Raw genomic sequence first — 14,290 nt, forward strand, 5'->3', positions numbered from 1 at the left:
CATTTTTCTCTTATTACACACCTTTTTTTCACTTCATACCTTTTTTTAAAAATTTCTTAAAACACACCTCCAAAATATTCAAAATACTCTCATTTACACACACACTGAAACCCAGCCAGCCCACACACCCTGAAGAATTGAGATCGGCGTATATAAGTCGTGAGATCGGCATATTTTACTTTGATACCGGAAGAATTGAGCGATCTTTCCAAGTGTTATATTGTCGATGCGGTCTAAACTGGCTTGGTTCCCTCCAAGTTTTTGGTAGACATATATATATACAGAGTTTAAGAAATATATATTTGCTTAAGAATTCTTGTTGCATATTATTGGGTCTTTGCTCTTTTCCCTTGCACACCCAAAAAACCAAAAAGATGTTATCTGGTTTGTTTGGCTTATAATCACACCGAACCACTTGAAACGAAACATATCCTACGTTTGTGAGGCAACTTTTCAAATGCTGAAGTATGAAACTGAATTAATTCTACGAGTAGCCTAATTTAGTACAAACCTAAATAATTTCATTGAACCCAAATACATTATAATTTACAAAACGTTTACCAAATATCAGGGCACATCATATCACGCACCATCCTCTTCCTTAAGAAAAAAAGAAAATAACAGATGCTTTTGCTCAGAACATATTAAGAGCCACCAACGACAAGCTTTCCTTGTTCTTGAAGCTTGTGAAGCATGACAACTACTGCAGAGTCAAATGAACTCTTCTTATCAGCTCTAGCATCTCCTTTGCATTCAATAGTGCCATATTTGGGTATGTGCAAACTGATTTTTGATTCAAAGCTGCTGAAACCCGTTCTCTTTTCTGAGCCCTTGCCAAATTCAATCGGAGTTCTATACAGGAGGAAGACGCTAGTTAGTTAAGCCCACAGGAAAACAGAATAATTAACAAACACCACATAAATTTTTTTTCTTAAACCCTTAATGGAGAATGTAAGTTTGAGGGAATGATTAAAGAGAAGTAGAGTTTGGTTGATTGGAATCACCTTGATTGTTGTTCTGTGGTTGAGAATGTAGGCATTGGCCACTGCATTTTCTTACATAGCTCAAAGAGAGATTTTCGAGGTTCACCTTTCTTCATGTAGATTGGTGCAATAACTTCAAACAAGAACCAATAGCAAATAAATCAGAACAGCCTAGTTGTATTTTTAACCAAAAAAAAAAGAGAAAATAAGGATAATTCTGAGTATAAGTGCAGCCATACTTGGGGTTGCAATGTGATGACTGAGGACATTCTTTGAACAGTCATTGGCTGGGGTAGGATCTGCTGTTGGCTCTGAAGATGATTGGGTTTTAGTCATCTTTTGCTTTCTATGGATGATTGGCTCAGAAGAATCATCATCAGTTTGTTGGCTGCAGGTATCAATATCCATGTCCAGTGAAGATGAATCATCAACATGGTCAGGATCATGTCTTCTCCTTTTAGGACACTGGCCATTAGAAATTTCTCTCCTCTGCTGCATTAAAATGTATCATACTAGTGGTGAGAAGTCAACTTTAATCTGAGACATGTGGCATATTTGATTAACAAATTGTAACTTTGACCAATCATATCAATCATAATGAGCAACATCTTACCAAAACAATCCATATAACTGAATGCTCAAAGTTTTATAAATATAATGTTCCTATTATTGGAACAATAATACTAGAGAAGAATTTTGCCAAATTTTAAACCAAGAGGCAGATGGCATGACCATATCTTGTTGAAAATAATGAGGTTAATAGTGGGTTCAAATAAAAGCAAATGCCGGTTTTATTGGTCTTGATTCTTGTACTTATGTCGAAAAAGTAGGCCATTAAGGGTTAAGCTTGTTGGGTTTAGGGTTTAGTCTTTAAGATTTATGTCGGGAAAATAATTAAATGGATGTCTAACACAACAAAGTTTAGACATAAGCACAAAATCAGCACAAAAAATCAGACTCTACATTAATTGGGATTTGATATGGTGCCTGTAATAGTAAATATACCGAGGTAAAAAATAACTCAGGCATTTAGAAGAGCAGTGGCAAACCTCAAGCTGCTTCAACAGTTGACGAGCTGCCTTGTGTTTTGCAGCTTTTTTGTTCCGGTCATATCCATTTCCAACCAAAAGAACATCTTCCAGCTGCAAACTCAGTTCCACATGCGCCATTGAATCCTCTTTAACACATGTACGTTTCACAAAGTACCCAAGAGAATCACATAATTCAGTCAATTTGCGTAGTGGGTGTAACTTAAGACTAGAAGGGGTTACGATTGGAGATAATAATGGTTCAAAAACCCTCCAGACTTCATCATCATTAAGCTTGGTATCAATTAGTATAGCCCCTGCTATACTTTCAACCATGTCACCAAGTGCCTGTATCAGAAGAGAGAAATGCCTGTGAGAAAATTAAAAATTTACATAATAAATTTTTGTTTGAATGAAATATTGGAAAGTTGTGAGCCCGGTTACTTTTCAAGTTCTGAATCCATAGTAGACAACCACTTGACACCAAATGCTTAAGTTGTTAGGAAATTGGTCAACATTATATATCAAGCTGATGCATACATCTGACATCCAAATTTTTTATATTTGAATTTAAAAAATATAATGAAAACAATCATCAGAAAAACTTACCTTTGGACATTTTTTGTCTTCCAGTAAGATGGTGGTGTTGTGAGCTTCAGTAAGCCACCTCTCATACTCTGTTATATGACTCAGAAGTAACCCAGAGCAATGCTGAAGATGTGGATGAAGCTTTCGCCTTACAGCAGCTTGAGCAAAGTTTTCATTACTGACAGCAGCTGAACGCAAGTCAGTCAACAGTCCTGGATTAATATCTGTGTGGCTCTGATAAAGATGCTGTGTGATTAGTAGATCCAGCACTGAGTCTCCAAGAAATTCAAGCCTCTGTCAATAATCCATGAAGTAAAAATGAGCTATTACATAGACCTCTTTATGGGAAAAAGAATGGAACAAAATATCAATTGCAACCTGGTAGCAGTAGCTGGCACCTTCAGTGGCATGTGTTATGGCCTCCTGCAACAGACCCTTTACAGAAAACTCATAGCCAAGCTTCAACTCCAAGGTAGCAATTTCATTACTTCTTGGGTTGTAGGATCTCAGAGATGCCCTTGTGATGGCTTCAGTGACTAATGAGGGTTCAATTTCACAATCAATTCCAAGCCATTTCATCACATGAAGTGCAGCAATCAATCCTCCACCGACGTAATAGGCTCCTATGAGGGCCTCAACACAATCAGCTATGGTTTTTGAGTTTATCCATCTGTGACCTCTATCACAGAATTTTCCAACCTTAACAGGAGCTTCAGTTTGGAACTTGCTGTCCAAAGGCACTTCTAAAGTATCCACTCCGCATTCACATGGATTCGGGAATCTAGAACGCTGCCCTGGAGCAACCCAACGGCGTGGTTCAAAGGCACAATCTCTTATGTATCCCTGTCAAATGAGAAATAGATTCATTGTTCTACTGCATAAAATTATGTACAACAGGTGAAAACAGATAAATGATTGTATTTAGGTGAGAAATTGAGGTTTCTGCTAAATTAGTAGCCAGTTACTGAGTTAGGTATTGAAGCACCTTCATGCCTAAGTTACAGGATTCAATGCATGTTCATACATTATAGGATCTTCCAACAACTTGACATATTCACAAAGCTACACAAACATTTCTGAAAAGCAATCAACACTAATGCACTGCTGATTGTTCCACACGAAAAATGATGATTTTCAAGGCTTTGACTATGAAACCACCTTATGAGGACTAAATATGTTCATGTATTAAGTAATATGAAAACAAATTATAGCTTGAAATATCACAAACCTGTAACTTGTGTTCTATTCCTAGTTTATGAAGGTTTGCGTTACAGATAGCCCTTGTGCGTCGAGCAGTTAATTGACCTTCGTGTTTCTCAGGATATTTAAGAAAGAGATGGGAGCTCACAGCATACTTGAGAACTGAATCTCCAAGTAATTCCAAACGTTCCAGTGAAAAGTTTTCACAACATCTAAGTGTTGTGAGTGCTTCTAGAATCTAATCAAAAAATACTTGCATTAGATTACTTATAGTACTGAATGATTCATTTGAATTAGAGAAAATAAAAAAATAATATTGGAATCAAATAATAGAACTAACCGATAAACTTGATATGTACAAGTTGCTAGATTGTCCATCAATCTCTTCTCTAAGCTGACTGGCTAACATAAGAGACTCCAAACGGTGCATTAATGATGGTAGCAAGTAAAATGATCTTAGAACATCTACCCCAACATCAATACTGACTAATAGCTCTGGTGGCATATGAACATGATCTTGTGGCTTTTCGTTAACTAGACCATCTTGTGATGAAGCACCTGCTCAATTAGAAGAAATTATTCATCATGCACAAAATGTGACTATTACTATATCAGATTACAATAATACATGTGCAGTACTGAACAAGTACACTATATATGAGAAGAAATGTAATAACGAAGCTCTAAGTATACAACTTAAACAAACCTTCAACATGAAGCAGGTTATGGGGATTATGACCTTGCTTTAACCGCAACAGAGACTGTCCAGGATACACAAGCACAATTCCATACCTGAACAGGTTCATATTATATGGAAGTTATAGTAGGGAAAAAAATTTTTAATAAACATAAAACATTGTACAGGATACATCTCACGTACTTTGTTTTGAAGTACTCAGAAAAACTGTAATCTGATGAGTCAGCATCAGCATTTTCCACAAAGGGGCTCTCAGAAGATTTGCTACTAACAACTTCAACAATAGAGTAGATCTTTCCAGTGTGAACAGTCAATACTACCATATCTTTGAGTTTATCAACATCAACTGAACGATTAGCAAAGTGGATTAGATTTGCAGCCTTGCGCTCTGTAATGGATGAACCAGTTCTAGAAAGTGATAAATTTCTTCGATCAGCATTAAAATGCTCAGGATCCATGAGATAGTGTTTCTTCAAAAATTCAACCACTTTAGCACAAGAACTGATTCCTGTCCAATTCACTCTCCAAGATTTGTTATGTGAAGTTTCTAATATTGTGTCAATTGGTAAAAGAAGGTACATGTATGATGAACTCCATAGTGATTTTGTTTCTGTCTTAAGTAAAAAAGTTCTCTTTGTTCCTTCTGATTTGGATCCATCGAACAATCTCCCAAACAAACCATTAAAGAAAAATTCCTGAAATCTCTTGGCTTGCATTATCTGGTTAGAAAATAGGCAGCATGGAATTACAGAAAGTCCTTTCAAAAAATATTTAAATAAGGGAAGAAGAAACTGGACAGGGAGTTGTACTAACAAACTTACCTGTTCTACACTGAGATACATTTTTCCACGTGAAGAAACAGAAGCTTTAACCATCCTTGCGATCAAGTAGAGATCCACTTCAATATTTCCCACATCATCATCAAGCTTTGACTCAATCAGTAGAACAAATCCCGAGTATCTCTCATCGATATTACAGGAGAAGTCAAATTTATAGGCCTCAAAACTTGCACCATCAAGTTCTTTTCCCCATGTTCCGCATAATGAAAGAATGCCAGTCGTCCCATGTAATTCTTTCCTTTTTGTTGTTCCTTATAACAATGAAAGTAAATTAAAATGCCTTGGCACTTTAAAGATGTGATGTACTTAAACAAAGATTTGGACATAAGAACACAAATAGTAGTTCAAAATTAGAAAGAAATTGGAACCATAAGATAACTCAAATAGCCCAGAGTCAACCAGCAATAACACTCTAGTTATGCTGTCCTCTCATGAAGGGTATACTAACACTGCTAAATGCCTAATTAGATGTTTCCGTATGTATGAAGGTTAGAACAAACAACTTGATTTCTTGATTAATTAATCCATATTTTAGTACTTTGGAAAGTGAATAATTTGGTTGCAAGCAAAAGGGTATTCTATTTGTCCAAGAACTATGCATTGTTGTGGACAGTATACCAAACCATCTATTGGAAGTCCAAGAACTAGGTTCATACATACACCTACCTGCACCTGCAGATGATTCTTTGCTTTTTACGGCGAGATCATCTCCTAGAGGCTCTTCGATGAGTGGGAGAAGATGATCATCCAAAGCACCCATTTGATGGAGCATTTTACAAGCTTCCAAGCATACGAGCCGCTTTGATAAATGAGTGTTGCTACTCATAGGACCAACTGTTGTTTGAAAAGCCGCATTAGGGGGTAATGTTATTCTGCACTGATACAACCCTCCAGAAATTGTCGTGTCAAATATTGGCTTTGGAATAAAGTACCTATATTTTGCAGTAACCAATTAGAAAATGTAGACAAACAACTGCATAAATGAATAAAAACTTAGGAAAGAGAGAGGACAATAAATTACATATCACAATAACTGAATATCTGACAAGGGAAAATAAAAAATATCCATACCTATCTCCAGGGAGCTTTTCACAGTATTTATGTATGAGACTGAGACTAGAATCTGCAGTAACTGATGCTCCTGTGGCTTTTACATAATATGCCTTTGTTTCCTCAAAGTTGCAAGCTCTTAAAATGCATACCTCAGGATCTCTATTTCTTGATGTATCGATCATTGAGTGCTCGCTCCTAATGATGTCAAATATTTGGCTTCTTTGTTTCTCATTTCCCCTGTAAAATATGTCAAAAGCTAAGCTCCCAAAATTCATGCGCCTGAGGACTCATTTCAACAAAGAGAAGCCTTAACCTTTCAAGCATTATAATAAGCTGGGACTCATTTTTTCGAGCTCGTCCCCGAGACTGGACATAACTACGAACTGTCTTGGGCAGGTCGAAACGTATTACACAGGAGCAGTTTGGAACATGAATTCCCTCCTCTACTACATCAGTAGCAAATAATAGATTGACCTGATTGAAGGGTTTCCTCACTGATTATGTGGTTTTCCAAATACCAAACTTCATATAAATTGACATTTATCATGTAAAAGATTAGGTACCTTCCCAGAGCAAAATGATTCCAAAATTTCCTTTTGCAATTTTGGTGTAATTGCATCCACTGATGTGGTGCTTCCAGTCAAAAATGAAACCGTGAAATGAGATAAGCACGGTACTTTCTTGACATATCTTTCAACTACTTTGGCTGTAATAATTCTCTCTACAAAAATGAGGCACAGAACTTCCCTATTGTTTCTGCAATAGCAAAGCATTCTGATAAGTTGACTTTGTAAAAAATAATAATAATAATAATAATAATAGGACTTGAGCAGTGAAGTAATTGTATTACCCAAATGATTGGAAAATTTGAAGAAGTTCATATAACTTTGGAGAAATGTGGCCAATATTGTGTGCCTTTATATAGTCATACTCAGAATCTGTATCAAGTTCATAGCCTCAGCAGTGTGAAGGAAATAATATTAGTAACAAGTATTATATTATAAGCAGAAACCAAACGTCTTACTGCCTAAAACTCAGGCTTTAGTAGGCCTGAACATGTAGTACTCTTCAAATCGACCAATTCAAAAGAAGTATCAAGTGAGATACTAGGTTACTGAGCTGTATACCAGGTCGAAGATATTCGTCAAATATCTGTAAGACTTCGGTGAAAAAATATTTGCACTGCAAAGAACTTTCTTTATAAAACTGGCACTCCTCTTTGACTTCAGGGGCATTCTCTAGACAGACCTTAACAGCCTACAAAATATGTATCATCATGTAGAAGTATAAAATCAGACCAATCCATTAATTTTCGACCAAAAATTCTTTTGCTCTTTAGTTTGTACTTAGCTAGCGTACAACAATACCTCATATGCGCATATGAGGCCAACATCATCAAGGCAATATAAGATCTTCATGTAGTCATTGCACAACCGCTTTCGCAGCATCTTTATTTTATCATCAATGTCTTGGTACTGACTTTGCACTGGCCCTTGCAACTCTAACACAGAAGCATCGAACTGTCCATGCAGTTAAATATCTCTTAGTATCCTCATAAGTTCACAAATAAAAGCTAAGACTGATTATCATATTTTTGTTTGCAAAAACATATTTTATACACAGCACAAACCCATACAAATATGTAGTTAGGACTACCTTGGACCACAAAGCTTCCATCTTTGCTTTCAGATCCAAATTGGGAAATCTTGCTTGATCATAAAATCTACAAGTTCCAACTGCTGAGGGAACATACGCTTCAATTTCTGTTCTGTCTTCTACAGTATAAACCTGCACCACCACATACCAAGATATGTAGACATCAACATTGATACTAATTCTCATGATAAATCAAGAATAATTTTCATACCTGCGAATCCAAGATGCATTCAAGTTGTGATATTTGCCTCTCACAGTCCATAGTGGATGAGACACCTGATAAGCAAAAAGCTGTCATGAAAATTGAGCATAATACATGGTATAATAGCACTAGCTATGAAGCCCACATAAACTTGGTAATGAATATGTAGCAAACTGCAATAGTGTCTTTCTAAGATTGTAGAGAACACAAGAAAAAGAAAATCATATCCACCCATTGTAGAATGATATGTTATGGTAATTATCTCAGAGGCTTATCAACTTCTCACTGAGCCTTTTTAAGTTCCAAAATGCAATAAGTGAGAATCTTTGAAAAAGGTTTAAGATTTTTCAAATGGTTGTCAATGCAGTTTCATATATGATTGATTGAACACATCAAGAGAATTGAGCCCACCTATCTCTGTCAACAACATATCACATAAGTACGCAGAAACACCAGTGTCTTACCTTTTTTTATTACAGGGGATGCTGTCATTCCAAAAATCTTGGGCCTGGTCCCGGATTTGTGATAAAATTCCTTCTCCAAAAGAAGATGTTAATCATTAGATGTTTTTGAATCAAAATTTTATGCATACATTATATGTATAGTCATGATACTCGCTAGTGAGTATCATGTTTGTGTGTGTGTGTGTGTGTAGCATTTGCTTGACATTGTGTATGTTTGTGTGTGTGTTTGTGTGTAGCATTTGCTTGACATTGTTGATCATGTTGGCACCACGATGGCACAGGGTTGATTGCCAGTACAACAAAAGAAAAAGTGGGAGTTGTCTAGAAACTACCTTCATTATTCTTGTATAGGGGTGATTGCCAGTAGCACGATGGCATTCATCGACGATGATTAAACAAATCATTTCTAGGCTCAGGAATGCATTCCTCAAGGCATCCAAGAGAATCTGTGGTGTCATGACCAGAATCTACAAGATAACAAGGAAGAATCAGTAGTTCTAAATCTCTGAAATACTATATATATAGTTACAAAAATGATTAATAAAGCATCATTCAAAAATGATTAAATGCATAAACAAAGAATAGTCGAAGAAATTGTAGGAGAGGAAGCTGAAATTGAGATCCATAAGATTACATGCTGCAATGAGACAGAGTTTTGCTTTTTTGTTTTCCTTTTTCTTTGTTGTTTGGGAAAAGAGATTAGAATCACCAAGAAGGAAACATACACTAAAACTTCAGTATGCAGATAATTAATTCTGTCATTTTGAGTTGTATAGGAAGAAAAGCCTACATCATGTTTATCAACTTCCTCTTTCCAACAGTTTAGATTCCATTCGTCCACGCCCTTGGCTCCATAGTATTCTCCCACTTCAAGGGTTGTAGAACTTTTAATAACCTCAGATTGCTGCTAATAAACATGCACTAATTTCAGCATTTGAATGATAATTAATTAAACATAAAACACAAATCCCAAAAGGTCCATAAAACAGTACTATTTTCTTTTTCTGAATGTAAGAAGTGATCATGAGAAGTGAATTGAAGTAATTGCCTGAATGACAAGATGAACGGTTGGAGCCAAGAAAACTATCAACTTTCTATTGCCAGTGGACTTGAAATCTTCAGCAATGTGTTTGATGAGCATCACAGCTATCATGGTCTTCCCAGCACCTGTTTCCAACACTGCAATTGTGTTCTGGAACTTTGCAACTTCAAACACTTTCTCTTGGTATCTATACAACACAAACACACACACACACACACAAACATACACACTTCCACTGAGTCCTGACACATAATAAATGTTCAAACTAGCAACAAATAAAAAACCATCACATTAGTACAAGGAAAAAGAAGAGAACCTTCTGGGGATGAAATGCTTGGTATCAGGGGAAGATTGTGATTCATGAAGAGAATGATCAAGAGCAGTGAGACCCATGTCAGAAGTTGAGTCCATGTTTTGAAAGATTGAAGCTTTCTCTTCCTTAGAGTTATATGGAGAATGACTTGCTTTGAAGAATGTGTGGCAACGTTAAAATGGTTTCTTTATCACTGGCATTAACGTCTCTCTGTCTTCCTCTCCCGGTCTATGGCTCTCTGTTTCTTAAGGGCACTTTGGGGAAGCTGTGAAGAGCATTAAAAGTGCTTCCTTTTCAAATCCTGTTGTTCAATGTGTTTGGTGACTGACTGACTGGCGAGACGAAAATAGAAATGCTTCTCATTGAACCAGTACTGCAGTACTCGACGTATTTGAGAAACAGACAAAGAGGATTCCTTCTAAGTTTTAAAAAGCTAATTCTAAAAGAAGCAGCTGGTTGACTGCTTTCTCCCAATAATGCCCTTACCCTTTTTTAAAATGACAACCTCTATCCTTCATCCAAGCTAAGCTAACAACTTCCATCTGAGTTTTCCTCAGCCAGCTCTTTATAGTGATCTTCCATGAAAGGAAGGAAAGAAACATGTCCAAATGCAACCAACGTGAATGCACCACAAGTTTACAACCACCAAGAAAAGAAACCAAAATTTGTGTGAATTGGGATTATTAACGATGATACTTATTATTTGTATGGTCTTCCATTCTTCCATAATTTTGTTCTGTACTAGAATTAGGATACCACATTATTCAGTTTGCTTAATTTTATAATTTTGTTAGAATTTATTGAAACGGTTGTATTAGCATATTAACGTAATATGATTATCCTACGTACCTTTTTTCAAGAAGAAAATGTAGGTTAAGCGCATAAATATCTTTTATGTTCTTGTTTGACATATTTGTTATGGTAACTCATTTTTCAACACCTAAAAGGATAAATTTCATGATAAATTCTAAAAATAGCACATTTATGCAGGTGAGATTTTAAAAAAACTTGGTGAAATTGAAAAGTCAGCATATATCACTATATCCAATGTAGACTTTTAAAGAGTTTATGTGGTATTCAATTAGAATTTTCAATGACTTTTGAAAAATTTCAAAAATTTTGTAGTATTCAATCAACTCCTCTATAAACTCTGAAAATTTTGTGGTGCTCAAAAAATATTTAATTATAAATGATCAATAATGTTATTCTTATCACATTCTTATACAATAATGTTAAGTATACTATATTTTGATATCATTTTGTGTATTACCTCTCTATTAGAGGTGAGATCTACTTGTATTGATGTGTCAACTTCTATTAGAGAGGTGATACACAAAATATAGTACACAAAATGGTACCAAAATAGTACCAAAATATAATACACAAAATAATACCAAAATATGGTACACATTGCATTTATCCCTCAAAAGCTTGATGTCCATCTACCATTTACTTCGGGCCGTTTCCGAGTGCAGGTCATACAATACAAACCAGTACGAAAGGTCAACATGTAATTTTTTTTGTCTGGAATCTGGATCAACGTATAGATTAAAAGAGCCCTAACCTTTCCAGTATAAAAAGCCCAAACATTTTTCGTATAAACAGCCCAAATTTAACAAAGCCCAAATGGTTGTCAAATACGGGTTTGGGTCCATTGACATTTACTTCAATACGGATTCGGGTCCATTGACTAAAAACTTTAAAACTTTAAAACTTTGTAAGCCAGTGGCCCACCTAAACGAACCCCCAGCGACCAGTCTCACCCATCATCACCACCACCGCCACCACCACCGCCACCCACTCCCCCAACTTAACCCAACCAAACAAAACCCCCAATCCCACCAAACCCAAACCCTAACCCTAATTCTCCCAAACCCTCCTCAATGGCCACACCACCCCCACCCTCCTCACCCACAGCCTCAGCCTCAGCCTCGGTCTCGGCCTCACCAGTCTCCACCAAGAAGGTCCAACCCATACCATGGACGCACCAAGAAACGGTGCACCTAATCCGAGCCTACCAGGAAAAATGGTACGCGCTCAGACGAGGGCAGCTCAAGTCCAGTCAATGGGAGGAGGTGGCCGTGACCGTGGCGGCTCGCTGCGGCTACGACCACACCGAGCCCTCCAAGACTGCCATTCAGTGCCGCCACAAGATGGAGAAGCTCCGCCAGCGCTACCGAGCCGAGAAGAATCGGGTCGGTCTCGGTCTCGGGTCGGTTTGGCCCTACTTCGACCTCATGCAGCGCTTGGAGCGCGGCCCGATGCCCATCTCCGCTAGACCAATGTCTGTGAGGCAACAAGAAGAAGAAGATGAAGAAGAAGAAGAAGAAGAAGAGCGCGATGATCGTAATGGTGGTGATGGTGATGAAGATGATGATGAGAATTATAGTAAGTTGCAGAGTATTGATTACATACTACGGAGGCCTACGATTGTGAACAGGTTTTCTGGAGGAAAAGAGAGGTATTTTCGGGATTCGGCCCCTGCGGCGGCCAAAAGGCAGAGGGAAGATGATGGGGCTGAGAATGGTGGTGTGGCGGTGGAGGGGCAGAAAGGAAGAGGGAGTGATGTGAGAGAATTGGCGGCGGAGATAAGGGCGTTTTCGAGGCGGTTAGTTGGGGTGGAGAGTATGAGAATGGAGATCATGAAGGAGACAGAGAGGTGTAGATTGGAGATGGAGAATAAGCGGATTGACATGATTGTACAATCGCAGAGAAAGATTGTTGATTCCATTGCCAAAGCTTTTGGCTCTGCCACCAACAAGCTCAGTAGTTAGCTGACCAATGCCTTCTTCAACAAGATATTTGAAGGTTCATTTTTCATTGTGTTTTTGTTTTTTTAATTCCTTTTTGTTTCAATGTAAAGTTGGTTGTGTTGTGTTATTTAATTGGTTGTATAGTTGACACTTGAACCTAAGAACAATGTTTCATGGTGTTCTGGGTTCAGAAATTGAAGATTCGATTCCAATATGATGCAATTGTTAGTTACTCTTTTTATTTTCATTGATGAAGTACTTGTAATTGGTAATGTGGCCAAGAAAGTTTCATGCTTTGGTCATAAACTTTATTGGGTTTCAACAGTTTCATGTTCAGCTTAATTTGCATCATTCTTTGTACTGACGTACTGTTTTGTATAAGCTTCTGGTCTACTCCTGCCTTTTTGTTTCTATGCACATGGGCTTTCTTTCTTTGTTTTTTCCCTTAAAACTAGGCAACCTTCAAAGTCAAAAGGCAATATGCCTTTCTTCAGCATAGTAGTACTTGAGCTCTTGGTGATTCTGCTGATTGCTTCTGTACTCTAATCTCAACACTAAACACTAGGACCCATCACTCTAATCTCAACACTAAACACTAGGACCCATCACTCTAATCTGCCTAAGACTGATGTGAGAGGCCATGTCAAAGTACTTGGGTTAAAAGGCTATGTACTTGGACATTGGCCTTTTTTCATGTCTCCTGCGTCTTGTTCTATTTTTGGATGAATTATTTCACATCAAATTTTGGTCAAAGTTTGTTCTTTTCCCTCCTTGGAGCAGCACTCGCCACTCGTATGGTTATTTCTTGACCAAATATTTGTATTTGCATTCTCATACATCACTTAGGCTCCTTTTTTTGCTTCTTTTGGACATATTGAAGTATTAAGAGAACTATGACTTATAAAGTAGAAAACACCTACCAGTAGTATTCGCATCTGCAGTTACTTTGAACCCAAATTATGGGCATTAATCTAATACTAGAATCGCAAAACATAGTGTTTCAAATGAGAGAGAGAGAGAGAGAGAGAGAGAGAGAGAGAGAGAGAGAGAGAGAGAGAGAGAGAGAGAGAGAGAGAGAGAGAACTTGTATTTGAAAGAGTGGGTAAATCAATGTGGATTCAACTATGTTATAGAATGTAAATCATCAACCATTTGTTTCCATTACACTGTCTAAAAGACAATCAAGACTGAGTGAAAAATTAGGATTTGGGTCCCAGAGGGACCTGGGTTGTCATCTTTTTCTTTCTTTTTTTCTCTCTCAACTTTTTCCCAACTCTTAGGCCTTCCACTATGGTAAAGCCATTTTTTGTGACCCAAAACCCATTTTGGGTCACAAATAGTGCTGTGACCCAAATCTCCCATTTATGGTGCTGTGACCCATTTTGGGTCACAGTGTTTTATACATATTTAAAATATGCCTAATATTGATTAAGTGATATTTAATTGATAATTTTAAATTTAAAGTATAATAA

General features: G+C 37.2%; 2 protein-coding genes across 2 annotated transcripts; one reads left to right on the forward strand and one right to left on the reverse strand.

Moving 5' to 3' along the window:
• Positions 1 to 644: 644 nt before the first annotated feature.
• Positions 645 to 10,163, reverse strand: LOC147276075 (endoribonuclease Dicer homolog 3a-like). Its single transcript, XM_086254090.1, has 25 exons — positions 10,069 to 10,163; positions 9,759 to 9,939; positions 9,501 to 9,614; positions 9,043 to 9,177; positions 8,711 to 8,780; positions 8,256 to 8,320; positions 8,045 to 8,176; positions 7,756 to 7,908; positions 7,516 to 7,645; positions 7,239 to 7,344; positions 6,952 to 7,144; positions 6,702 to 6,862; positions 6,407 to 6,625; positions 6,002 to 6,267; positions 5,318 to 5,586; positions 4,680 to 5,215; positions 4,506 to 4,591; positions 4,140 to 4,357; positions 3,828 to 4,037; positions 2,978 to 3,442; positions 2,621 to 2,893; positions 2,033 to 2,359; positions 1,223 to 1,475; positions 1,005 to 1,116; positions 645 to 852 (listed from the first exon to the last, which is right to left on the reverse strand). Exons 1-25 carry the CDS (start codon positions 10,161 to 10,163, stop codon positions 645 to 647), a joined length of 4,977 nt encoding a protein of 1,658 aa, XP_086110216.1.
• Positions 10,164 to 11,829: 1,666 nt separating this feature from the next.
• Positions 11,830 to 12,957, forward strand: LOC147276076 (Homeodomain-like superfamily protein). The gene has a single exon (XM_086255120.1). It carries the CDS (start codon positions 11,949 to 11,951, stop codon positions 12,837 to 12,839), a length of 891 nt encoding a protein of 296 aa, XP_086111246.1. The 5' UTR covers positions 11,830 to 11,948; the 3' UTR covers positions 12,840 to 12,957.
• Positions 12,958 to 14,290: the final 1,333 nt, after the last annotated feature.

This window comes from Dryas octopetala, chromosome 8, assembly GCF_963921425.1.
Source record: "Dryas octopetala chromosome 8, drDryOcto1.1, whole genome shotgun sequence".
Lineage (NCBI taxonomy): Eukaryota > Viridiplantae > Streptophyta > Magnoliopsida > Rosales > Rosaceae > Dryas > Dryas octopetala.